Raw genomic sequence first — 26,291 nt, forward strand, 5'->3', positions numbered from 1 at the left:
AATGGAAGACAAAGTCTTAACCACTGGACCACCAGGGAAGTCCCAACCATTCTTTCTAAGTGCCCTTAGTTTCTTGTCCCAGTACTAAATGCTGGTGTTTCTCAAGGTTCTTTTCCCACTATACTCTCTCTCTCTGGGTCTTCATCCACTTCAGTGGCTACTCCACCATCTAAATACCAATCATTCCCAAATCTGTGGGTCCAGACCTAAATTTCCTGTCTCTTGGACTTATATCCATCTTGATGTCTCACAGGTACTTCACACTCAACATGAACTCATCTTTTTTGATGAACTCATCAAATGAGTTCAAATGAATTCATCTTTTTCCCCAAACCCATTCTCCCTCCCTTCCTTGTCTCTGTGAATAGTAATACCACCACCCCACAGTTACCAATCCCAACTCATTTCTCTCCCTCACCCCTCACGTCCAGTGAGTCAGCAGGTCCTATAGACTCTACCTCCTAATCTCTCTCAAATCTCTCCCCTTTTCTTCATTCTCATGTCTTAGTTTAGCCACTTATCTTTTCTTTATTGCAACAATTACTTAACTGCCCTCCATGCCTCCAGACTTTGCCCATCTAATCCATTCTCCACACAGCAGACAAAGAGCTGACTATGGCACTCCACACTTAAAAACCCTTCCATGACTCCTATTTGCCCTCAGAAAGAAAGGCCCAATTTGAGGGGCTCAATAAAGGGCATTTGAAGCACTTCACAGTCAGGCTTCTGCCTACCTCCCCTCCCCTTATCTTTCATCCCCTCCGTACCCTCTCCCAAGACACACACACACACACACACACACACACACACACACACACACACACACACACACACACACTACATTCCAGCCATACTAAACATCTCACAGTGTTACACACCACTGTGCCAAGCATATACTAGGTGCTGAAAAAGTGTTTATTGAAAGAATGGTTTGAGTTCTTCATGAAATCCACAAATGAATAGTCATGAAATGTCTGCTCCTGTTCCTTACTGGTGTTTTAGAGGGAAAATGATCCACTATAAAGAATATCTGGTAGTTTAAAGACTGTAAGACTGTAAATTAATGCTAATAAAATAACATATCAGTGATCTTTTGGAATTAAAACTTCCCTGGCACCACAAAAAAAAATTCATTTGGTTTTAGGAACTTTTTCATGATGGCATCTCTTTCAAAACCATTCTGGAGTTAAAGTGATACAACTTTAGGATTAAACAATTTTTAGAAATATGGAAGCTGGAGTTAGAATTCAACTTTTTTAATTAAAATACTCTTTGAACACAGCCTAACACAGAAGCCAGATACATAAAATGGATAAAGATGGAGCTGCTCTGGTTGATGGAGCTAGGGATTCAGAACCCTGCCCACTTGCCCCCTTCTCCCTTGCAACAGCTTCCTAAGGCACCTCCAGGGAACCCCTAAGCTATCTCAGAGAATAATTCAAAAACCACTATTTTTGTGTGTGTGTGTGTGGTATGCGGGCCTCACTGTTGTGGCCTCTCCCGTTGCGGAGCACAGGCTCCGGACGCGCAGGCTCAGCAGCCATGGCTCATGGGCCCAGCCGCTCCGTGGCATGTGGGATCTTCCCAGACCAGGGCACGAACCCATGTCCCCTGCATCGGCAGGCGGATTCTCAACCACTGCGCCACCAGGGAAGCCCCAAAAACCACTATTTTAGTAAAAGGGACTCCAGGCTGGAGCCAAGATATCTGGGTTCTGGGAAAGATCCTGCCCAGAGCTGGACAGCTCTGAGAAAGTCCTTTCCCCTTTCTGGGGCCTCAGTCTTCTTGACTGTGAATGAGAGGATGGGATTAGATGATCCAATAATTGCCTTCCAACTGGAATACTATTTCCATCCTTGATCCTTGGCCTTTCTTTCTTACTGGCCAACATGGCCACTGACTTAGCTCTTCCTCTTTTTCAGAACAACCTCAACTTGCTGCTGACTGAGGAAGAAATGTACAGCCTCACAGAGACCTTTCAGCAGTGTAAAGTTATCCCCGGTAAGGCTGGATGGTACTGCCAATGGAGAGAGCCAGGCAGATTTCTTCTTCTTACTTTCTAGGATGAACCATGAAAGGAGTATTCCGGAATTTGTGGGGCAAGGGCATAAATGCGACCGTGTTCGCAAGCTGTTGGCCCACCACTGGCCACAGCCTGAGTTATCCTGGCTATGGAGACAAAGACTGGATGAGAGCTGTGGGTGGTGGGGCTCTGGAGGGTACCCTAGAGGTGAGTGCAGGTACTCCAGAGGCGGCGGAAAGGGTGGGCATGGCTAGCACGGGGTGCCTCCCCACAGACTGCTCCCTGACGCTGGATGATTTCCTGCGCTACCGCCACCAAACAGCGAAGCGAGGGGACAGTGACAGGGCTCTAAGTGAGGAGCAAGAGGAGCAGGCAGCCCGCCAGTTTGCAGCCCTGGACCCTGAACACCGAGGACACATAGAGTGGCCTGATTTCTTGTCCCACGAGTCCCTCCTACTTCTACAGCAATTACGTCCCCAGGTAAGGGCCAGCTGTGGGTAAACGTCCGTGGGATATTGGGTGACAGAGACCAGGGAAACATGCCAGGCAGGTTGGAGGAGCACTGGGTACTCTCTGAGCAGGAACCAGTACCAGGAAAGGGCTCAGGTTCTATCCAGTGACAGGTGATCCAGTGCCTAGGCTGGGGAAACTGCCCAAGGAAAACTGATTAGCTCTGGACCCCACTGCAAATGTTGGTGTTACCAGAAACGCTCTGGGCAGCTTCAAAGGGAGGGTACAGAGGTGATAGTGGAGGTAGGATTCTCTGTGGCTTGACAGTTTACAAAATATTTTCACCTCCAGGTTTTAATACATCTCTTCTTCCCCAGAACTCTCTGTTAAGGCTTCTGACAGTCAAGGAGCGGGAGCGAGCCCGGGCTGCTTTCCTGGCCCGCGGCAGCGGGAGCACTATCAGTGAGGCAGAGTGCCGCCGTGCCCAGCACTCTTGGTTCTGCAAACGCCCCCCAGATGCTTCTTCCTGCAGTGTCAGGTCCGCTCCCTACCAGTCCCTGCCCCCACTCACATACCCTCCTCCTTTTTCCATGCCAAATGGCCCTCGGTATGAAAGGGACCTACCTCCCTGTTTCTCCTGCCAGTTTCTCCAACAGCCAGAAGATCCTCCTGTGCATTAGACAGTGGACAGTGACTCCTACTGGCCAAGGCATAGAGCAGCCTCTACTCCAAACTCGGTCGCCCCATGTCAGAAAAGCCTGGACAAGCACATCCAGAGCTTCGGGTTCACCAGAATGTGGAAGGGGCCGGACCTTTCAGTGGCCCACTCCTAACTACATGTCCTTGTGCCCAACAGCGTCAGCCATGTGGGTCCCATAGCAGACAGCAGCCCAGCCAGCAGCAGCAGCAAGAGTCAGGACAAGGCCTCACTGCCCACAGAGCCTGAGTCCAGGTGAGTGACACCTCCTCACCTGGCTGTCTACACCCCTGACCCCTACACACACACAAGTAAGATTGCGTGTTACCCACCATCACCCCAAAACAGCAAATGCCCACCCCAGAAACCAGACTTCAAGAGTACACATTTGACCCCAGATCCATAGGGCCAGTGAGCTGGTCTGTCACCCTGGAAGCACAGCCTACCATCACCATGTCACGCACAAGCCAGGGCTTCCCTGAGTTTTGCCCACCTCAAGCCATGCTGCCACTGGGAGCAGGTCTCTTGAGCCTCCAGGCTCAGCAACTGGCCTCACAAACCTGTTCTTTGCTTCCACTCCAGATTTGTGGACTGGCCTACCTTCCTGCAGGAGAATGTCGTCTACATCTTGGCTGCTCGCCCCAACAGTGCGGCCATTCACCTGAAACCCCCAGGATAGCATGGAGCAGAAAAGCTCAGTTTGGGGACAGTGGTGTTCTCTCCCTCCTTTACTTTCTCCCTTCCCCCACCAACCTATGGTACTGAGACTTATGGGGATGGAGCACTGGCCACATCTCAGTTTGTCACTAAGCTTTATGGCACTGAAATCACCATTCCCATCACAACAGAGACAGTAAATGCATTGCCACAGGGAGAAGCCCTGGGAGCTATGGCAGTATCTGCTCCTGGACCACCCCCTGCCCTCAAACCGTAGACTGGACCTGCCACTGCACACGTATATGTGTGCACACACATGCACACATACACACATGCCTAGCTGGCCATGCCTGCAGAGACCTGGTTCTTTTTGGTTAAAGAAGGACCAAAGTTCTTTCGTGAAGCCCTTGGTATAAACGAGGGGGTCTCTGCTCAGCCCTTCTATTGGCCAGTTCTGATTCACGATAGATCAGTCTCTGGCCAAGTGATTCTTAATAAGGGGCGTATCAGACTCACATACTCTCCTAGAGATGCTGACAGGCTCCCTCTTCCCACACTGAAAGTCCCTTCTGCGGTGAGCCATTGTTCTGGTAGGTGTGTGCTATGTCCCTCAGGTGGGGTGGGGAAATGGTTGAAAACCACCACTGCACGTATTATTTATTTAAATTCAATTCCTGGTGACAGAGAAGGCAACTAGTCTGTGGAGTCCTAATTAGAAAAGGGAAGGCAGCCCCTCCCAGGGACCCAGAATTCTAGGAACCTCTCAGCCAGGTCATTCAAGTCCAAAAGTCTTTATTTAACAGAGCAGTCCAAAACCAAGGTGAGCCATCCTGGCCCCTGTTTTTTAGGTGGGTGCTCATGGCCCAGAGCCCAGAGGCCTGAATGGAACAGGTATGATGGCAAGAGTCACAGCCCTCTGGGTTAAGTGCTTCACCCAAGTCAGCTACCACAGAGACCCAAAGCCTGAGCTCCAATGAGGACGAGGCCTTGATGGAAGAGGAGAGAAGAAGGCTCATGCTTTTCCATTCTTCCAGCTCAGCTCAACTGCAGACCTAGAAAAGTGTGCCATGGTATGGAGTACAGAGCCAGCCTTTTTCATAGCCCAAGAAAGAGCAACTCCACAGAAACCCTCAAAAGGGATTCCTTTCAAACCACCTGACAATGAGGATAAGACACTGGAGCTAAGAAGAGGATTTGCATCTCAACTCTCTTGAACAGAGAAAGTCCCAGCAAAGCCTCACAGAAGGAAGAGGTGTTCCCTTCTCCCTGTTACTGAGATATGGCCTGAGTTGCTGCTTTTCCCCATTGCTCACTACATGTCCTTCCCCACCAGCTTAGGCCCTGGACCTGGCATGGGAAGACTTTGGGGGCAAGGAGAGGCTGCCACAAGGCCACCAAGCCTGGCCTCCCAGCCCCAGCTGTCCTTCCTAAGTTCTCATTAAATTCCCTAGTCAGTGTATGTTACAGGGAAGCACACGCCCTGGAGTTCAAGTTTCTGTTTCCAAGCTAATGGCTTAGATTAGCCAGTTCTGACGACCAAGAGTTATTTGAGAGGGGGTTGGCTCAGTCATGCAGAAGTTAACACAACCCCATTGCTCAAGGCACTTCTACAGAAGCAGCAGCATACAGCTCAGTGCTGCTCAGAGGAAGGCAGGGAGCTGTAACCTGGGGCATGGTAAGAGCACTATATGGTCTCCTCCCTTAGAGCCTGACCTAGAAGCCTGGTAAGAGGCTTCAGAGGTTGGATTATTTGGGACTGAAAGGAGGCATACTGAAGATGAACTGGGTTCATGTGTATGGCTCTGAACATTTCAAAAACCCCAGTTCTTTGTAAATACTCCATAGCCATACTCCCAAGACTAATCAGTAGGAGGGGCCATTATTCAGTCCAGCCAAAAAAAGAAAAAAAAAAACAGAAAGAAAGCACATGACTTTTGGGCCCAAGGACTGCATCCGAAGCAGCCAGCCCTGGGATTTTGCACTGAGATTAAAGCACATTAAGCACAAGGGCTTTTGCTTACTCTTGGGCAAATCACCTTCTATGTCAATGGCCTCGGGCTGCTTGATCTCATGGACAGGGCATTTTGAGTAAAAACAAGCTCTGGGCTTTGAGAGCTCGCTCGGTAGTTTTTTCTCCTGCCTCGTCATCAATCAAAAGGATTGGCAGTCCATCTTCTTGTTCCCTGATCCTTCACAGACCAAGGCGATGCCTACCTCTCTGGAGCTGCAGCTTCTAGCTTTCTGTGGGTGAGTGGTAAAGACTGGGGGCCACTGGATCAGGCCAGCTGTATCCGAGGGCCTGGCAAAGCAGACCCCAGAGTTCTTCCAAAACAGGATCTGGCCCATTTGGGATCACCCTCTCCCTATTCCAGGGCGGCAAGCTTTCTTAGTGGGGGTGTGCTGCAAAGGGTCCATGGGACATTGCCCTCAGCAAAGGATAGAGTGCCCAGTCACAAGAATCCTAGGAAGCAGAAAAGCACAGAGAAGTAACCAGCCTCTTCTCCATAGGCATCTAGCTTTTTACCAAAGGAGAGGTTCCATTGCTCCTTCAGTCAAGAGTTGCAGAAGCTCTACCCCAAGCCCCCTTCTCTGAGATCTCCCTTTGCAGTGTCCTAATCCACGGAGCCCCTCTCCGGTACATATGGAGATGTTCAAACTTGTATAAACCTAGTGAAGCCAATTTCATTTCCTTATCAAGCCCTTTCATCATTGTGACTGTCTGAAATTCTGCCAGGTACAGAAATTAGCAACTGACTCTAATAAGAGTATGAGAAAATGTTTCAGTCTTTTCTTCTTGGCTGCCCCAAATTGCAGAGATCAGTTCTTTTTCCAAGCACCACCCGCCCCACCCCCCAGCCAAGGGAGGCTGAGGTTACACAGATACTCCTCTGAAGACTACTTGCCCTAAGTCTGTTTTTCACCCAGAAGTCCTCTTTTCCATGCTTAGATTTAAAGACGAGGGGCTTCCCTGGTGGCGCAGTGGTTGGGAATCTGCCTTCCAATGCAGGGGACACGGGTTCGAGCCCTGGTCTGGGAAGATCCCACATGCCGCAGAGCAACTAAGCCCGTGAGCCACAACTACTGAGCCTGCGCGTCTGGAGCCTGTGCTCCACAACAAGAGAGGCCACGATGGTGAGAGGCCCGCGCACTGCGATGAAGAGTGGCCCCCGCTCTCCGCAACTGGAGAAAGCCCTCGCACAGCAACAAAGACCCAACACAGCCAAAAATAAATAAATAAATTTATAAAAAAATAAAAATAAAAAAATAATAAAGACAGGGGCATTTGATGACACGATGGAGCTTCAGGGACACAGGGTCAGCTGAGGCAATAGCTGTGGCCATGTAGCCTCTTTAGGTCTGCTCCGTGGCTTCCTCTCCTGAGATCAGCCTTCCCCAACAGATTCAGCTTCTGCGCTTTTGAGCAATGGGCCCCTTTGATCCCAGGGATGCAGCAGTTTCCTTACTCCTAGGTACTGACCCCTTTCAAGAGCTCTTCCTTTGAGAACAGCCACTGCTGAAGCTATGAGCATTTGCCTCTTTCTGTCCTCAGCCTAAGCAACTGTGGCTGCAGGCCAGACACTGGCCTTTCTGGCCATGGTGCTCCCTATGGGATGTCACCCTGGCCTTGTTAGAGTGGCCAAATATAGGGGTCCCCCATTCCTATCAACAGTATGGGAAGCACAGAATCAAACCACCTGGGAAGAGGGCACCTCTCTGGGGGGTGGGCTCAGGATTGTGCCTAGGCCTCTAAGCCTCAACCTCAACCACTGCATGTCTCGTGGCTTCAGTAAAGCTGGTGCAAGAAACCCTAAAGGCAAGAGGGAAGCTCAGAAGAAGCTGTATGGCAGGGTCACAGGCCAGCCATGACCACCAAAGAGCCAAGAGTAACTTTCAGACAGGACTGGTGGCAGGCTCTAGTGATCCTGCAAGCATGTCCCTTTTAAACCAGCAGAGTAAAGGCAGATACATACTTGGAGTTTAAAAGGCAAAACAACATTGATGCCAGAATTTCAGGACATCCAGGCAGCACCTGTAACCGTAACCCCTTTTTACCCCTCTATTTACAGTGGAATAAAATTGCTGCTTTCTCCATGCCACTTAGTTTGCATTGCCCAGAATCTCTCTCTGGACCCTTAGCTACAGCCCATACAACAGAGTTCTCCTTGACTGGGGGATATTAATGCATCGTGCCTGCTCCTAACAGCCCATGCTGGAGTGGGGTGGGACTGGGCATTTTCTCTGCTGTTGCTTTTCTGCTGCCACTGCTTTTAGCAACCTTGAAAGGAAAGAAAACGAACAGGTTACAGAATCTCCAATAGACCCCACTAGCACTAAGGAAAAACTTTCTTCCCTCTGGGCCAAATGCCCCGATGACCCAGATCATGGAGAGGGTGTCAGGTCTGCTCAGGCCAGTGACTAAGAAGCCCAATCACGTTCTGGTTTGTATAGCATGGGTTGGCATGACCACAGATAAGAACACCAATGTATAAGTAGCAAGGCCTTTCCATATCCATGGTGAAACGAAGGCCATCAAGCCTAGCCTCCTATAAGAGATGGCCTCTGATCTGTCTCCCCTCCAAACACAGGCTTGTGAGAAGGGCTCTGAGAGCACTCAAGTAACAATGGAGGATCCAATGGCCTCTGGTCCCTTATGCCCTTCCTGTGTGCTTTTCTGCAGAAGGTAACTTGACAGTAAGCTGAAGGGAACATCCTCAAGCCCTGTCTTCCCATCACTACAGCTGCATGCTCCTCCCCATGGCTCAGCCTTCACTCCAGAAGGAGCTGATGTTCCCAGAGGCTGGGCACAGTGGGAATCATAATAAAAAGATTGTGATGCTATTTGGGCTTCTTGTTTCCTGTTGTTTGGGGCACCTACCAAGTTACTGTTTGTTTTCCTATCACCGGCCAATTCCTGAGTCTAAAACAGGAGCAGCTGTGGCCTCCAGGGAACCCATAACATAGGTGGGGGTGGGAGGAGGCAGGGTCTCCACCATGGACACAGAGGAGATGAGGGCACTGAAGAGAAGAGCCAAAGTTTTTGAAGAAATTCAGGAAAAGGTAAGCCCTCCAAGCCTGTCTGCTATGTATTGTCCCCAAACACACACCAAGGGCCAGCTTTAGACAGTTTTCCCTTCCCAGTTTCTGCTGAGCTGTAGGTAGGGAAGCTAGTTGGCTGTTTTCTCTGGGTCTTCTGGGCCCTCCTTGGTCTGAGTTTCCTCCCCATCTTTGCAAATTGTTTTAATGTGATATGATAGGGCTGGGTAAACTAAGGTCTGGAGAAGCTTTCAGATGACTATGAAATCCCCATTCATCCCTTTTGCCTGGTAAGAACAGAGCCAGTACTTGTAGACAGGAAAGCATCTCTAGACTGCGGATCAGAGGCAGATATTCTACCTCAAAACCATAGGAGCCCCAAATACAAATATGGTTAACCCCTGAGGGACTAGAGGCCATTCAGTTGCATGCATCCACTTACATGCAGATTTTTTTCAATAAATAGGTACAACAGTACCACACAGTCCTCAGTTGATTGAATCCACAGATGTGGAACTGGGGATACGGAGACCCAGCTATAAAGCTACAAGAGGATTTTTGCAGCGGGTGCATTGGCACCCCTAATTCCCACATTGTTCAAGAGGCAACTGTAATTACTAACATTTTTGAGCACTTACTATGCACTGGGCAATTCTAAGTGCTTTGCATAAACTAATTAATCTTCAAAACAACCCTATGTGATTTGTATTACAGATGAGAAAGTGAGGAACCGAGAGGCTGAGAATTTCTCAAGGTTCCACAGTCACACAGCTAGGAAGCAGGGGAACCAAGTAGTCTGGCTTCAGTGCCCATGCTCTTAACTACTTTATTGTTCTGCGTGTCAAAGTACACCTCAAAGAAAGCTGCTGTGTGGTCCAGAACCTCCTGTTTCCATACCCAGGGAGTAGGCATACACAGATAGCCAGACCTGTAGCCCATGTCAGAGGATTTCTTACCACCTGCACAACTCACCCCCTTCACAAAGACTCCCACACCCTTCCTGGAATTTTCCCATGAAGGTCCATCAGGCTCAGAAACACCTTAATAATATCCTACACGTCCCTTTTCCTTATCTCCAGGCTCAGTGAAGCCAAGCATTGGGACAGAAGAAGAGGCATAAAAGCTGGACCTCTGTGAACCTTAATGACAAGCAAGGTTTCCCCACCCTCATTCAGGCAGTCCTGACTGGAACTTCAGAGCCTCCCAGCACTGTTCCTGCTACCAACTGCCACTTGTTCCCAGGGTGGGCTGGAACCTCAGTTCCACAAAAACTTCCACCGACTCTGACTTTCCCTAGAGATAAAGAGGAGTGCACTTGAGCCAGAGCAGGGCAGTGGTTGCTAAATTTGCTAAATATGGAGTAATTAGTGTTCTCTCTCCCATCCCACTCATAGGGTTGCTTGGAGTTTGGCCTTGCAAGACCTCAGTTTCCTCATCTGTAAAAATCTGGAAAACAGTTCATTTTGTCTGCTTCCTGGGCTGATAGTTGAGTGAGGACAGAATACGTTTGGTAAGAGGAAAGAGCTTGGTACACTGTAAGGCACTTAGGGAGCAGCAAGAACTTCTGGCCCCACCTGAAGGCTGTGTGTGTATCATCTTCCACCCACCCACAGTCCCAGGCATAGCCAGGGGAACTTCCATTGGCCTCTGTCCACAGTGCTGAAGTCAGAGCCAAGATAGCTGGGGATCTTCAGTCCCTCTTTTTTTTTTTTTTTTGGCAATATACTAATTTATCCATATATACATTCACTTTACATTATTACATTTTAGTATTCATCAAAAACAAAAACATGGAATGCTTCATGAATTTGCATGTCATCCTTGTGCAGAGGTCATGCTAATCTTCTCTGCAATGTTCCAGTTTTAGTATATGTGCTGCTGAAGTGAGCACTTGAGTCCCTCCTTGTCCCATCTAAGTAAGCATCAAATACAGAGACTTCCAAGCCCAAGGATTGCCCTAAAGCTCAGAAAGTAGTGCCAAAATGTTTTTTATTTCACTAATTTCAAGTATCTTTGTCTTAAAAACTAATAATAAATAAATAATAACACTCCTTTCAAAATTATAACAGGTACAAAACGGGCAAGATGTGATTTAGCAGGTCAGGGAGAACAGAGGATGCAGTCTTCACCTGGTGTGAGTGAACTACTAAAAAGCTGTTGTAACCTGAGTATACATGGAAAGAAGTTCAGGGTCAGAGGAGGGACGCGGGCTAGCTAGTATGCTGCACCAGCACTCCTGGAAAAACCTAACCAGAGCCAGGCTTCATAAACTGAAACCCAGCCAGGGGAACATGGTCTTAGTAGCTGGAATTGAACAAGGCAGAGGAAGAACCCATGAAGGCCTGAGAGGTGTTCACCCTGTCAAGGAGCAGACTCAAGGGATGCAGATGGCTGATGTCTGGTAGATGGGACCATCGAAGTCAATGTGACCTCAAGCACAGAGCTAAGATCAAAGGTGGAAGAGAGACAGATTTCTGCTCAATAGGACCAAAAGATAACTGAATACCAGGGAAGGTAGTGAAGCTGTATGAGCATATGACAGAAATGTAGAGTTGGGGGTGAAATGTCTTCCCAGGTGTCCAGTCCTCTTGAGACCTGCGATGCCAGTAAATGGTTAAGCACCTTCTGGTGCATCTCCAGCCCTGAGGCCTGCTGAGCTGTAGAGAAATCCATGCTCATACAGATCCAAGTGAACCCAAAGCATCAGCATCACTGGGTTGGGAACCTTTTTTTAGCTCAACCTCTTAAACCAACTGCTGTGCCTCCAGCTCTGAGTCCTGACCTGAGAGAAAAGATCCAAGATCCCAATATGGCTATTAATTCCCTTTCCAGGTGGGCTCTGGGAAGCATGCCTTTAGAACCTGATGTTGCACGCCCTCTGCTGGTCATTCCCAGTACTGTTCTCTCACCCCAAAGAAAAACCCATTTGAACCTTTATGGTACTAGTCAGTGTACGTTCAGAACAGAGGGGGAGATACGAGGCAAGTACCAGGGAGTTCGATCACTGGTCAGTGTTCAGTCAACGTACAGGATCATAACTGAATCTGTGGATGGTTCAAGTATCAGTATCAAGATTAGGGCTCATCTGTGTCTAGGTGGAGGGCTTAGACTGAGGCTGGGTGTAGGGAACTTGCTGGTCCAAGACTAAGACCAAGGTCAGTGTCTCAGGCTGAGGCCAAAGTTAGGGCTCATTGTGGGACTGAACTCTGGGCTCAAGTGTCAGCATGAAGTGTGTATTCCAAGTGATATGCTAAGAGTTTGACCACAGGAAGGAGTCAGTCTGCATCCAGGGTAATGGGGTCAATGCAGTATTCCTATACCAGGTGGAAACATCAGATAATAAGCACCAGCCATTGGAGAACTCAAGCAGAGATATTGCCAGAGAAGAAGTATAAGAGATGGGGGACAGAATAAGCAAGTCACTAATTTCTAAGGACCTCCCAACCTTAAAGATGGAAATAGCCAAGCTAGAGCACTCCTTTCTCCTCAGAATGTGAATCTCAGTATTCTAGTTCCAGCTTCCTGTTAAAGCCCCCCACTAACCCTAGTACTGCCATATACAAATTTGGGGACAGGAGAGGTCCAAGGACCAGTCCTGTCACTGCAGAAAGCCGGCACTGTGGGGGTAGTCTTCCTTTCCCCCAGGATTCTCTGTGTCTACTGGCAACAAGGCTTGGCAGCCTCCCACACCCAGATCTTAGCAACCCTGAGAGCCCCTGGCAACTGCTGCCATGGTGACAAGACAGGGAACTGAGAACAAGTTGGGGGGGAGCACTTCCTCTGGAGGCTTCAGGATATGTGCAAGATAGGGCTCCCCCTCCCATACACAGTCTGGGAGGGAACATGTGCTCCTGTCTAAACACCTCCTCACTGGCACCCACCCCCGCCCCTGCCCCTGGGTTCTGGTTCCCTCAGGGTGAGGAAATGAGGGACATCTAGCATTGTGACGTCTCCAGAGGGAGGGAGGGTGAGTGGGGGTGTTTGGAACTGACATGATCACAGATGGCATGCATACACCGGCAGACATGGTGTCAGCATATCAACAGCCATGAAGCCACACTTCATCCACTCTTTGTCATGTAGACACAGACCTACTTAGTCATTTAATCACATATGTACAGTAACACAAAATCACTTACCTATAGCAAATAACAGAATCAGGCACACTACCACACAAAAATAATTACACAGATACACTCACTTACAAATTGCATGATAGATGCAACAAGACAAATAATTCCCAGGCTCAAACATTTACAGATGCACTCACATACCGAGATATCTGTGAACATACAGCGTAAGTTAACTTTCTTGAGCGTTAACTGAAGGCCGAGCTCAGAACTAAGTGCATTCATGTGTTACCTTAATTAACCTTCTCAACGACCCTATGAGGTACTGCTGTCCCCATTTTACAAAGGAGGAAATGAGGCACCGATGTGGCAAGTAACCTCACAAGGTCAACAGTCTGCCTTCAGAGCCTACATTCTCATACCCTATGCCACACCCTGAGGCACCCCTGGTTCCTCTCACACATTCCTGATACCCAGGGCAATGGGACACAGGACAGCAACTGAAAACTCGGCAAACAATGGAATCTGTGCCACCAATACCTGAAGGCACAGCCCTGCACCCTTTAAGGTCTAAACCTACACTTCAGCATTAGCGGGGACCAGGTAAAGGCCGGTGACTAAACTCTGCCTCCGTGTTGGCACAGGCAAGGCTGGAGGAGGCAAAATAGACAAACCTGGCATAGGAAGAAGCAGAGCCGCCCACAGCCCAGGCCCCCATGAATCTGGAGGTGGGGGAATGAGAGCCCTCAGATATAAGGATCCAGTACCATTCCTGGGCCCCCTCACCCTCCCTTTCCCACCTCCATGTCATACTATTCCATTCCTTCATCACCCCACCTCCCCCTTCCCTTCCTCATTTCTTCTCACCTCATCTCTCTGTCCCATCCTTTTGCTACTCACCCCATCTCCACTCCCTCCACTCCCTTACCCCATCTTCCCTCTCTCCTCTCCCCCTCTCCCTCCCCTCCCCACCCCTCCCCTCCCCACCTCCCTTACCCCATCTTCCCTCCCTCCTCTCACCACATTTCTTTTCCTCGCCTCACACCTCACACCCCTTTATACCTAGGATCCCCATCGTGATAACTAGAAAGAAGGCATATAGTGGAGAATAGGCAGACCTAACCTCAGGATCCCTAGACTGCTCTCCTGTTCTGCTCTGTGGCCTAGGTATTGATGCTCTCCAAGCCTGTTTCCAGCTCTGTCTAGTTTGCATGACCTCATGGGTGTCCATACACTGCCTCAGGGAAACTGCAAGGAAAGAGAAGTGAGAGCTTCTGCTCTGGCCCTTCCTTTGTCCTCAAAGCCCCCCCAAACTCCTTCCCCCTCTTCACCCCTGGATTACCCCCTCCCTACCCCCGCTCCCTCTAGCACAGATGGGCCTGGGAGACAGTGACGTGGGCGCCAGGCACCGTGTCTGCTCAAGCGTCGGCTTCCGCTGGCAACCGCCTACGCAGCCCTGCCTGCTCTGAACATCGGGGACACTGGGGCTGAGAATTAATGGGGGTGGGGGTGGGGGTACTGAAATGGGAGATTCTGAGGGTGTTAAGAAAGGAGATCATGTGGAGCTGAGACGAAGGGTTAAGGTGGGGGGGCTAGGATAGGGGAGCTCATGGGAGTAGATAAGGATTAAGAATAGGATAAGACAGAAGATCATGGGCGAAAGACAGGAGACCATATGGGGCTAGGAAAGGGGCGGGGAGTAAAAGGGGGATAAAATGTGGGAACTCAAAAGGGAAATAGGATGAAAGATTATAGGGAGAACTTTAATGAGGATTGTGGGGATTGTTGAGAAGGGTCTGCTCATGAGGGAGCAGGGATGAGGGGATTATACAGAGGATGAAAAGGGGACTCATAAAGGGAATCTTGGAGGTGCTAAAACCGTGGAGAACTGCTAGGTTACAAAGGAGAGAGCAGAAGGGTACTTAAACTATGCTCGTCTACCGGGGTCTGTTTTGAGATTCAGTTAGGTCATATCAGGTCAACTCCGGGTCACGGTAAGGTAAAGCTAAATCAGGTCAGGGCTAGGTTAGTTCACGGTTCAATGGAAGACAGTTAAGAATGGTAACCTTTTCACCCCGGTCCAGGGACCACACCTCCCAGAGTGCATTATTCTCTCCCCTACCCTCCTAAATGAAGCCAGGAAAGAATGCCCAGAGTCACCGCCAACTGGTGGGCGCAGTTTTCCTTTAAGGCTGCCTTTGACGTTGCACGGGTTCCAGAAGGTTCTCCCGGGATTCGGGCAGTGTCCCACGTTCTCAAACCGGAGATTGGACTAAAATAGTTGTCCCCCGACTGGGGTCTGAGCCCCACAGAACAACCAATAAAATCAAAGGGCGCGTGGAGTTCCCGCCCTCTGTCCCTTTTACCAATGACACGACAAGATAGCGAAGAGGTGTGGTTGATTGATCCCAAAGTGCACCAATCAGACCCACACCAATCACGGCCCGGAATGTGTGCGCTTGTGGCCGGGTGACAGGGGCGGAGAATGGGCGGCTACCACAGAGCCACTCGTTGAAAGATGCCCAATTACAGCAGAGGTTGAGCTGAGTGACGGGCAGACGGCACAATGAGCAGCGCGGAGGCGGAGCTGTGGGGGCGGGTTCCCGGGCCCGCTGGCCGCCGGCGGCGGGCGGGCGACTCCTGTCCCGAGTGGAGGCGGCGGAGCCAGAGCCGGGGGAGGGGGCAGAGGCTGTCTGACGGACCGCGGCGGCGCCCGCAGCTCCTCACTGGTGAGGGCGCCGAGCCAGGACTCGAGGGTCCCGGGAGGGGGGCGTCGCGCGTCGCGAAGCCAGGGGTCCTGGTGTCGGGATGTCGGGACACTGAGGGCCCATCGGCTCTTCCACCGCGGGGGTATGGAGGATCGGGGTCTGCAAGGTGCTCGATGTCCGCGACCCTCTTACAGGGGGCAGCCCGCGTCTGAGCCAGGGGAGGGTCGGGCCGGGTCGCACTGGGTTCCGGGGAGGCGTTTCTGAGCCAGCCCAGTCAGACAGCGCCGGTGACATCACCGACCACCCTCCCCCGCCGGAGCCCCCTCCCCTCTCTTCCCCTCTCCTCCCCTCCTCTCCTCGCCGCGCCTTTTGTCCCAGCCGAGCTCTGCCCCGCCCCACCCCGCCCATCTGCGAGGGAGGAGACTCCCTGTCAGTGACTTCATTGAGTAGATTCTTGGGGATTGGGGTCTGGTCCTCCCCGGAGAGAGAGGCGAGAAGAACACGCTGCCTCTCAGGCCCTCACAGACAATCACACCTGCCAGAGGTACACGCTGCCACTCACAAGCACACACTCTTCGCACTGCCAGCCTTACTGTCACACAGCCATACAGCCATTCACAATCAGCCAGACATCGCTGCACCTGAGAGCAGGTGGCCGCTGGACCCTATTCCTTCACTCTCCACACCTGGGGATCAGGTCCAGCTCCTGCTGCACCGGACAGGCCTTGCTGAGCAAGTGCCTCTGAGACCCTGAGGAGGCGGCTTCCAGAGCTGCAGCTCTCCAAGCAGGCTCCAGTGGAGCGATCAGAGGTGAGGGGCTGGGCTGGGCATGTTTAAGCGCACAGTGCTCTCCTGCCCATCCCCAGCAGCACCCCCACTACAGGCCCGAGGCGCTTTCCGGAGCTTCCCACACTTCTGGGGAGAAGACTTCTTAGCCAGCTTGATGTTTAAAATTCAGCTGGAGCCCTTAAAACTTCGAGCGTGGACGCTGAATGGGTTTGTAAAGTTTCGGTAAGTCCCTCTGGAGAAGGGCACTCATACCCATACCGAGTCAAATTCTCCATGTCATATCCCCCTCCATTGCCTACCCGCTTCCTCCATCTCATCCTCGTCTTATCCCCAGTTACCAGTTACGTATAAGAACCCCCCTTCTGTCCCACCCTTACATTTGAATGAACTGCACCCCTTGTCATTCATCTCTTATACCAAACCCTTCAGGCATCCATTTTCCACAAACACCTCCTCTAGTATTTCAACTCTCTACATCCCATTGGTAACCCATTTGCCACTTCAGACATTTCCATTTGTCATCCTTCATCCCCCTCCATCAGTACTTCATTTTCTGTATCAACCATCCCCCCTCCCTGTACCAGTCCCCCTTGCCATTTCTCATTTTTTAGTCCTGCCTCTACATTAACATCCTCTTCATTCTCTCCATCAAAGGCAGTGCCATGCCATGGGGCTCCTTTGTCATTCCAACACGTGGCTTGTGGGTAGGGGAGGGAGGGAGGAAAGGAGGAAAAAAGGCAACTCCTGAAAGAGCTTGCCCTATGTCTGTGGAGGCAAGAGAATTACAGGTCTAGAACAGCTAGCATGGGGGTGCAAGGGAGGACGCTGGCCGGATGAAGAGGTAATGCAGGGACAGTGAGGGGAGGGTTGAAAGCACTGGCAAGACGTTCCACTCGCCCTCAGCCTAAAAGCTGCTACGGTTCTCTGGGGGCACCCTCTTGGTGTGCTAGTGTTCCTTCCCAGTTTCAGGGGAAAGAAGGTGTGGGCTGAGGCAGAGATGGCGGCAGACCACCCCCAACTCCCTCTCAGACAGCTTTTACTGCTGCTTCCGAAAATGGCTGCCCTCCCCCAGATGCCCTTTCTTCTCTGCCTCCCCAGCCACAGGCTCCCCCACCAGGCATGACATGCTGGTGGGGGAAAAGGGGGAGTGCCCGCCCTAATGGAGCCTTCTCTTCGTCAGAGTGAGGTGACTCCCAGAACCATGAGTCAACCCAGCCACCTGTAACAGGCCCTGTGGGGGCAGGAGTTAGGGGTGTTGTCTCTGTCTACCTGGGGCCTTGAGGCCTCCCCTAACCCATTACAGCCCTCACTCCTGCCAGGACACCCTGTAATCTCTCTGAAGCAGTCAGAGGCAGAAAAGCGGGCCTTAGCTGTGGCTGCCAGCCCAGGACATTGCTAGAAAGACTCCGGTTCTCTGGGCTTTGGCAGGGGTTGGCCAAGTCTCACATGGGTTAGAGAATGGCTTCTGGCCATTCCCCCAACTAGCTCTAGCTACAGGAAAGTACCTTTCCCTCTATCCACCACAGAGACATTGATGGAGGGAGATTAGAGTGAAAGAATGAGAGTACTGTGTTTCTCCCTCATATAAATAACAAATGCCCCTGCACCCAGCACATCAGGGACTATCAGAGGAGTGTGGGCCTGGCACTGGGCCAGATCCTAAACCATGAGGCAGGTGAGAGGGAGGGACTGGTAGAGAAGGTACTAAGGAACTGGTGGTTAGTGCCCAATTGTCTCCTAACAACTAAGGTTTAAAAGCCCTACCTCCAGGATGCTTTTGTTCACTAACACTGATCCTTAGGTGGCACAGACATGTCTTCACACACAGTTTTGTGTGTAGACACTGGGAAATGACTAAAGGGAACTGTTGCCCTGGTTGGGGGAAGGACGGTGTCACCCCACCCTGCTAATGAGAGAGTTAGAAACAGCAGTATCCAAAGGCTGTGAGTCATCCTCTAATCTGAATCACACGTGAGGCTTAGCATAGTCTGGGGAGTGGGGGCAGGGAGGCCTGGGGTCTCCAGTGGCCGAGAGGAATTCAGGCACACACACCCTGACTCAGCCTGGCTGGCCAAGGTAGCTGGCTGAAGACCTAGGCCTGTTCCCAGCTCTGGGCCACTGCCCCAGCTGCCCTTAGCCTGGGCACTATGCCTGAGGCATGGCATAGGAGACCAAGATGCTCAGGTGACCTCACCCAGTACACTGATCTTCACCAGCTTCTGTGCGTGGGTCTGCCAGTCCATGGTGCCACCTCACTCAGCAGGGCTTGTGGGAGTCCTCAGTCTGGTCCAAGGACCTGGGCCTTAGAATAGCCCCCAAAAGTGGGCCACAGCCCCCAGCTTCCTGTTGGGAAAATCCAGGAGCTAAGGAAAGAATCACAGAATCCTAGAATGTCAGAGCTGGAAGAGATCATCTAGTCCAACCCTCTCATTTTACTGATGGGGAGACAGAGGCCCACAGAACAGGCATGACCTGCTGCAAGTTACACAGTGAGTCATTTAGGGATTGCAGGATCATCAGGAACAGGACCGGGGTAGAAGGGAATAGAGGCATCAAGGATCGGCCCTGGTTTCTTTCAGAAACAAGGACACCAGTGCCGGTCCAGTGGCTGTGATGGGAAAGGATTACTACAAGATTCTTGGGATCCCGTCGGGAGCCAATGAGGATGAGATCAAGAAAGCCTATCGGAAGATGGCCTTGAAGTACCACCCAGATAAGAACAAAGAACCCAACGCTGAGGAGAAGTTTAAGGAGATTGCAGAGGCCTATGACGTGCTGAGTGACCCTAAGAAACGGGGCCTGTATGACCAGTATGGGGAGGAAGGTAAGAGGGCAGTGCTCCAGCCTGATACTGGACACCTGTCCTTGTCTGGGGTCCTGGGTGATCCAGTTCTCAAAGCAGGGAACTGGAGATTGAGAAGGGGGTGAGGGAGGCAAGTGTTCCCAGCACTGACATCCAGAGGAAAAAAGAGACCACCCACTACCCAGCCTCAGCTCACCACAGCTCTCCCTGCCTCTCTCTGCCCCTCTCCCTCCTCAAGTTAAGGCCTTAGAAAAGCTAGAGCCAGAGGCCTTCCCCACCCTTCTTTCCCTCCCAGCCTTATTAGTCCTGCCTGAAGTCCCCGCTTCTTCATTGGCTGATGGGGAAAGTTAGGAAAGGGAGTGTGTGGCTCTCTGAGGACAGCGCATTTACAGTCATCAGCATAAAAGTTTGGCCCTTAAGCAGCTGGGGAATTAACCACTGGAGCTCTGAGCTAGAGGTGGTTGTCCCCTTCCCTGCCTCCTTCCTGCCCACTTCAGTCCAGCAGAACAGAGGTAGAGTTTCGACTCCCTGAGGAAGTGGCAGGGATCCAAGCAAGGGTGGAAGGGGAACTGCTGCTGGCACCTTGCCCCATCCTGGGGTAGCTGGTGGCCACGCACAGGGTGTCAGGAAAGGTCCAAATAAAGCCTCTGAGAGGGCGGCTCCTCCCAGCACATCCCACGGGCATGATGTAGCTGCTAATTCTGGGCCTGCCCCTCAGGGCCGCCTGCCACCCGCCAGCCACAAGCACCTGTCAGGCTATATTAAGAGACATTGTCACAGCTGAGGACTCTCCTTTCCAGGAGGAACTGTCCTTCCTCCCCAGTGGCATCCACCTTTCTTCCACATTCTCCTCCTCACTCCCCCCCTTCTAGTCTCAAAACTAGATGGGCTAATGATATATACTATACCTGACACAAAGCAGGTGCTCAAAAGAATGTTCTTTTCCCTTTCTCCTCCTTGCTTTATGTTCCATGGCCCTGTCCTGTGTACACCCCAGTCCTCCCAACCCCCTCTTCTTATTCTCCATGCCACTAGTCCTTCTGTTTTTCCCTCCTCACCTACTAGACTTGCCCGTTCCCAGATTCACCAGGCATCTTCTGGAATCCCCAGTATTCTCTCAGCTAAGAAATGTCTCTCTCTGGGGTAGTGGGATGGGCGGGGTAGTGGTGGGGAAGAGGGAAGCAGTACAGACACCGTGCCACCATGTGACCTGTCTAGGAATTGCACTTATTCCTCTGCTCAGCCTCACCTTTGATTGGGGAAAAGGTAGGAGCTGGGAGACCTCCACTTTCTTCATGACAAAACCTAAGCAAAGGGCAAAGCGCATGCCCTAGGTCCAGGCACCAGTTCTAATGGAGATCTACATCCCAGGAGGGCTCCTGAGGATGCAGCACAACCTTAAGGAGACATCCAGGGCCTGGGAAGCGAGAAGCAGCCTTGGAAATGTGGGTTGTATTTCTGTCTGCCCTGCCCCCTCCCCAGTAGCCAGCTAGAACAGTTGTGCACATAGACTCTGTGTGCAGCCCTCTCTGAGGACAAGTTGTTCCCAGCCTGAAAGGGGGGTGGTAGTGGTACAGCAGGAATCCTTGCAGAGAAGTCACCCCCTCCTGTCATCATCAGTCCAACTTCCCTCTCTCACTGAGCTCTGCCAAGCTTCTTGAACTCACCTGATAATCAGACCCTCAATAAAAGGAAAGAACAGACCTTAAGTCTTAGGGGAAGGGTGAAGAGGCAGCTGTCACAAGTCATTGAATTGCTTGCCACTTGGCCTCTAATGAAACCCAAATCTCCTCTTGTGGTCCCAGGAAATAAGAGGCTAATTTAGGCTCAGGCTTCCACAGCCAATGAAATTCTAGATAAAGCCCTCAAAGAGAAAAGTCCCTTGCCCAAGCCTGGGCCCCACCCCCAAGTCTATATATTCTACATAATTTCTCAGTGTTAATCCCCTTCCTCCCTCCTCCCCACACAAGCCCCCCAACTACTCCAATCACCACCACTACCATCCCCCTTGAAGACTGCCCCCACAAATCTGAGCCCCTTAGACAGAACCTGACTCCAGAGAGAGTAGCTGGGGTCACCACCTGCAATGTGCCAGCTCACTCATCCTTTTCGGTTGCTCTGACATTAGGTATGGGGTGTAAGGCTTGGTGTTGTACAACTCCAAGGAGCTCCCTTCCCATTGCAATCTATGTCTGTCCAATGTGTGAATGGCAACCCCTGGAGCTGTGCAACACTGTGAGCCCTGAGTGTGGGAACAAAGCATTTGAAAACTTTATGTAGAGAAATCACTCCTCTTCTCCAAGCTAATGATCTTTCCTGCTTTTGGGGGGCCCTCCTCATTTCCCATTTGGGCACGAGTCAGAGAAAGTGGAAACCATGCTAGAAGTAGAGTGCGAGTAGACTTCCTCCTGGACTGTATCGCCACCTTATTTGGGGCAGGTCACTTACAGCCCTCTGTATGGTCAAATTCTGTCTGATTGCCTCTTGCCCTGTCTCTGGAGATAAGCAAAGATATGGGAGCCAGGTATGACTTGTAATGTGACCCCAGGCCAGTCATTCAAGGCTTTGTGAGACATCTTTGGGTCACAGGTACATGGAATAGTTTATAGTGCTGGAAGTCACATCTTACCAGTCTTCTAGTCTTAGCTTTTCAGCCTCTTTGAACCTCAAGCTGTGCCTTATTATTAAACATATAATTAACATATAATTAACATATATAATTAAGAGTATAATTAAGAGTAGAAATCTTGCCAGAGATTTTTCTTACTCTATTAGGCCAGCCCTCTCTATGGGAGTTAAAGCTTGCTTCTTTCCCTAGGCCCATGAACTAGGAGCTAGAGGGCAGGGGGAGGAGAGTGGGGTGGGGCAGAGACCAGCCATACTGCCCCTAACTTCTCCTCCCTCCAGGCCTGAAGAGCGGCGGCGGTTCATCAGGGGGCTCCAGTGGCTCCTTTCACTACACCTTTCATGGGGACCCCCACGCCACATTTGCCTCCTTCTTTGGCGGCTCCAACCCCTTCGATATCTTCTTTGCCAGCACTCGCTCCACTCGTCCCTTCAGTGGTTTTGACCCAGACGACATGGACGTGGATGAAGATGAGGACCCATTTGGCTCCTTTGGCCGCTTTGGGTTCAATGGGCTGAGTAGGGGTCCAAGGCGAGCCCCAGAACCACTGTACTCTCGGCGCAAGGTGCAGGACCCACCTGTGGTGCATGAGCTGAGGGTGTCCCTGGAGGAAATCTACCACGGCTCCACCAAACGCATGAAGATCACAAGGCGGCGCCTCAACCCTGACGGGCGAACTGTACGCACCGAAGACAAGATCCTGCACATTGTCATCAAGCGTGGCTGGAAGGAAGGCACCAAGATCACCTTCCCCAAAGAGGGCGATGCCACACCTGACAACATCCCTGCTGACATCGTCTTTGTGCTCAAAGACAAGCCCCATGCACACTTCCGCCGAGATGGCACCAACGTGCTCTACAGTGCCCTGATCAGCCTCAAGGAGGTGGGGCCTGGATCAGATTGTGTGTGTTTTTATCGGGTGGGGGGTGGAGGTGACGGAGACTTTCTTTCCCCACTTTCCCTTTTCTTCCCTTCCCAGTCACTCTGCCCTACCTTTTCCTCATTTTCTGTCTCATTTTCCCCAGGCACTGTGTGGCTGTACCGTGAACATTCCCACCATTGATGGCCGAGTGATCCCTTTGCCCTGCAATGATGTCATCAAGCCAGGCACCGTGAAGAGACTCCGTGGGGAGGGCCTTCCCTTCCCCAAGGTGCCCACCCAGCGGGGAGACCTCATTGTCGAGTTCAAAGTTCGCTTCCCAGATAGATTAACACCACAGACAAGACAGATCCTTAAGCAGCACTTACCGTGCTCCTAGGCCCTGCCCCAGCCAGCCCAGAGCCTTCCACAGCAATAGCCCCACACTCACCCCACCCATTGTGCACCCAGCTTGATGTCCACTGGACACTAGCAACTCTTTCTAAATGCAAAACAACAAAAAACAACAACAAAAAAAACACACACAAAAAAACACTGGTTTTCAGGGAAAATGTTCCTGTCCCTGACCCTTTTCAGAGCTGGGCTGCCTTGGGGGAGTGGGAGGGAGGTGGGGAGAGCTAGCCCAGGCCAGGGGTTAATTTTCATGTCACAAGCTTCGAATCCAGTTCCCACTCCAGTGGCTGGAGAGTGACCTGAGTGCTACTTGAAGATATAGAGATTCCTTGTCCACGCCTGTAAATAGCATGTCCTGCTTCCCCTCTCAGCTTTGCTAATACCTCTCCTTTCCCTTCCCTTCAGCTTCCTCCTACTGGGGGAGGAAGAGGATAAAAAGGACACTGCTTTCCCACCCCAGTCCCACCCCCAAGTCCACAGTGTCCAAGGTTATCACACACATATTCATGCACACAAATCACACACCTAGAGCTGTGTGTGCCTCTCCAGGGTTGAGATAGGAAGGGAAGATCCATAACCCATGAACCGGGCCATTGAGCACGAGACACTTTTCATTTGGGAAAGGGAGGTGAAGGGGCCCTCAGCAGCCTCCATGACAGCTCCCCTGCCCAGACTCTGCAGAGCTGGAAGTACTGTCCTCCCTACTGCTCTTAAGAGTGTGCAAGGGTAAAGGAAGGGGAGGGGGCTGCTGTATTAAGTCTAAGAGGTGGAGGGCAGGGTCTGTCTCCTAGCCTTCATCAGGAAGGGAAAGGGCTTTGAGTCAGGTGGCAGCTATTCCCCACCAAGAGATTCAGGGTCACAGGTTTCTCCCCACACCTCTGAACTCAGGGCCTAGCCACCCCTAAACTCCCAAATCCCATTTTTGTGATATATGAAGCTACTTATTTCTTACCCTTCATGGAGGCTGCAGGGGAATTTCTAGCCCTCTGATGCCGGTGTGACCCCACCTCACTCCCATAATTGTATAAAGATCAAATAGTGAAGGAGCTAGGGTAAGACTGCTTCAGCCATGTTCTGGGGTGGGGTTTTTAGGCTTTCTCACTTTGACAAGCCCCTGAATGTTTTTATAGTAGTTTTTTTGTATTTTTTTGTAATGACAGTATTATGGAAAAAATAAAGTATTTTAAAACTATGGGATCTGAGCAGGAGCAACGAACCTGTGACAGGGGTGGATGTGCACTGCCAGTCTCCCTCCTGAGCTCTGCTCACCTTTGAGAAGCCCAAGCAGCCCTCGATATAAGATGAAGCTGACTCCTTCCTTCCTCTAAGCCCAGATTCCCAGAATTTCCAAAATGTGCACCCAGAACACAGCAAAGACAGAAGATATCACTCAGCTATTAGAGAAAACAAAAAATATATAGAAAGAATAAATATCCTGTGTTATGAGAAATAGAGACTATCCTCTAAGGATGTGCTAGCATGAGAATCAATAGATTTTTCTCTACATGGACTGGAATTTTCCTTTAAGAGAAATTTTCCTCCTAGGAGGGATGGAGGAGGACTTTCTGGCTGACTAGAAGAGACACATTCCCAAAGACAGAGCCTGAGGCAAGTGGAGAGGGCGGCTGGAGGTACCTGGCATCCTTGGCCTATGCTTAGCAGGGCCTGGCTGAAGACACAGGATTCCTGTGAGGCATGAACACTGTTACTGATACTTAAGTCTAAATTGTCCAGGGATGTCTGTCCTGGTCTTTGAATTGCCTGTCCCTGCTGAGACAACTCTGGTCCTCAGGGCCTGTGTGTTAACTGCATGATGCACTTGTCACTTTCCTTGGATCTGGGTAGGGAGGAGCCCTGTAGTCACAGGAATGCTCATCTGCAGGCTCTGCCTGGGCCTGAACTTCCTCCTGGTGCTGACTTTCCTCCCAGATTCTTTTCATGGATCAGGCCCATGACAGCCATGCCCTACTGAACTTCAGTGTCCCCAGTGCTATGAAGACAACTCTGCCTTCACCTGTACCTGGGCTCCACATAGAGGCTGACAAGGTCTAGGCTTTTAACAGGGATCTTCCTGCCCTTGTTTTTTATCCTGGGACAAACCAATGAAAAAAGCGCATCCTTTTATTCAAGGTACTTTTGGGTGGAGCCTGTTCCTTCCAGTGGAGAAACCAAGGGGTTTCTGTTCAAAAGGATGTCTGCTAATCCCCCAGCCTGGGCAGGGAGATCCCTAATCCTTCATCCTCTACTCAACGTTTTCCTATTCCAGGTCTCCTAGGGTTGTCCCTCTCTTCACTCAGGGCTAAATCATTATCCTAGCTCTTTCCTGAGGCCTGAAGCTTTGGGATCTAGGTATGCTGGGCCAAACTGCTCCCTCTGGCCTCCCTGTGGACACGGAGGATCTGGGATCTGGGAAATTATCATGTCTCCACTGAGTACTTTCTGGGGATAGACTATGAGACCTTAGAGGCCAGGCTGTCTGAGGTCAGGGGCACTTCAATGAGAAAGCCCTGAAGTTGGCCTTGCAGCTCTGCCTACAATCTGAGCCTTATCATTCTTGGAGATTACATGTGGGATTTGTGGTCCTTTAATACCTGTATAACCTTAAACACACACACACACACACACACACACACACACACACACACACACACCTATATAAAAATCAAGATAGTAAAGAAACTGGGGGAAAGTATGGTTCAGCCAGGTCCTGGGGAATGGGGTCTTTATTGGGTTATCTCACTTTGTTCAAGCCCCTAAATCCTTTTATAGTGGTTGTGTGTGTGTCAGGGGGTAATTTTGTATGACAGTACTGTGACAATCATTTGTTCATTTATATAATAACTATGATCAGCCTGTCCCTCATCCTGCCTCGGGGTTTCTTTCAAACAGCTAAGCAACCTCGGCTTAGCCATCCCTCAAACAAACCAAATCAACTGCATGGTTGGGTGGCTGAGAGAGAAGGGTGGACTGAGGAAGGGGCCATGATTGAGTCTCTATAAACTAAACAGTTTTACAGATTCAAGGAGCTTGAGAGGTAAGCTCTACCTCTACCATACCCCAAACCATATAATCTGGGCTTACTAATGCTTGTCTAATGCCTAGATCAAGGGAGGAAAGCTTCCAAGAGGTATTCAGGCAGTGTTCTTGACTCACTGAGTAAA

General features: G+C 50.8%; 2 protein-coding genes and 1 non-coding gene across 15 annotated transcripts in view; 2 read left to right on the forward strand and 1 right to left on the reverse strand.

Annotated features, from left to right (window-relative positions):
• The window catches only part of PHF24 (PHD finger protein 24), a 30,324-nt gene extending 21,658 nt beyond the window's left edge, over nt 1-8,666 (forward strand). For all 4 annotated transcript variants that reach the window (XM_067039613.1, XM_059071672.2, XM_059071676.2 and 1 more), the window contains 5 exons: nt 1,923-2,001; nt 2,298-2,503; nt 2,851-3,011; nt 3,330-3,425; nt 3,753-8,666. In XM_067039613.1, coding sequence (XP_066895714.1) covers nt 1,923-2,001; nt 2,298-2,503; nt 2,851-3,011; nt 3,330-3,425; nt 3,753-3,849 — 639 coding nt within the window. In that variant the 3' untranslated portion in view covers nt 3,850-8,666. The remainder of the gene's footprint in view (nt 1-1,922; nt 2,002-2,297; nt 2,504-2,850; nt 3,012-3,329; nt 3,426-3,752) is intronic.
• Nucleotides 8,667-10,645: 1,979 nt separating this feature from the next.
• Nucleotides 10,646-10,752, reverse strand: LOC131762101 (U6 spliceosomal RNA). Its single transcript, XR_009337179.1, has one exon. It is a non-coding gene; the product is annotated as a U6 spliceosomal RNA (small nuclear RNA).
• A 4,770-nt stretch (nt 10,753-15,522) lies between these two features.
• Nucleotides 15,523-25,992, forward strand: DNAJB5 (DnaJ heat shock protein family (Hsp40) member B5). 10 transcript variants are annotated; one of them, XM_067039605.1, is made up of 6 exons: nt 15,541-15,660; nt 16,506-16,650; nt 19,008-19,252; nt 22,139-22,740; nt 22,883-23,008; nt 24,676-25,992. In XM_067039605.1, exons 2-6 carry the CDS (start codon nt 16,583-16,585, stop codon nt 24,787-24,789), a joined length of 1,155 nt encoding a protein of 384 aa, XP_066895706.1. In that variant the 5' UTR covers nt 15,541-15,660; nt 16,506-16,582; the 3' UTR covers nt 24,790-25,992. The 10 variants fall into 10 exon arrangements, with proteins under 10 accessions (XP_058927662.1, XP_066895708.1, XP_066895706.1 ...); XM_067039606.1 differs by having other exon boundaries at nt 16,509-16,650; XM_067039607.1 differs by lacking the exon at nt 24,676-25,992 and having other exon boundaries at nt 15,534-15,660; nt 16,509-16,650; nt 22,883-24,322.
• Nucleotides 25,993-26,291: the final 299 nt, after the last annotated feature.

Source organism: Kogia breviceps, chromosome 8 (assembly GCF_026419965.1).
Source record: "Kogia breviceps isolate mKogBre1 chromosome 8, mKogBre1 haplotype 1, whole genome shotgun sequence".
In the NCBI taxonomy this organism is placed as follows: Eukaryota; Metazoa; Chordata; class Mammalia; order Artiodactyla; family Physeteridae; genus Kogia; species Kogia breviceps.

Excerpts from the sequence above, each read along its gene's own strand:
- DNAJB5 (XM_067039609.1), top strand. The coding sequence starts at position 16,469 with ATGTTTAAGCGCACAGTGCTCTCCTGCCCATCCCCAGCAGCACCCCCA. Across the intron at positions 16,651-19,007 it reads AATGGGTTTGTAAAGTTTCG|AAACAAGGACACCAGTGCCG; the intron begins GTAAGTCCCTCT and ends GGTTTCTTTCAG. Across the intron at positions 23,009-24,675 it reads AGGGCCTTCCCTTCCCCAAG|GAGGGATGGAGGAGGACTTT; the intron begins GTGCCCACCCAG and ends TTTTCCTCCTAG.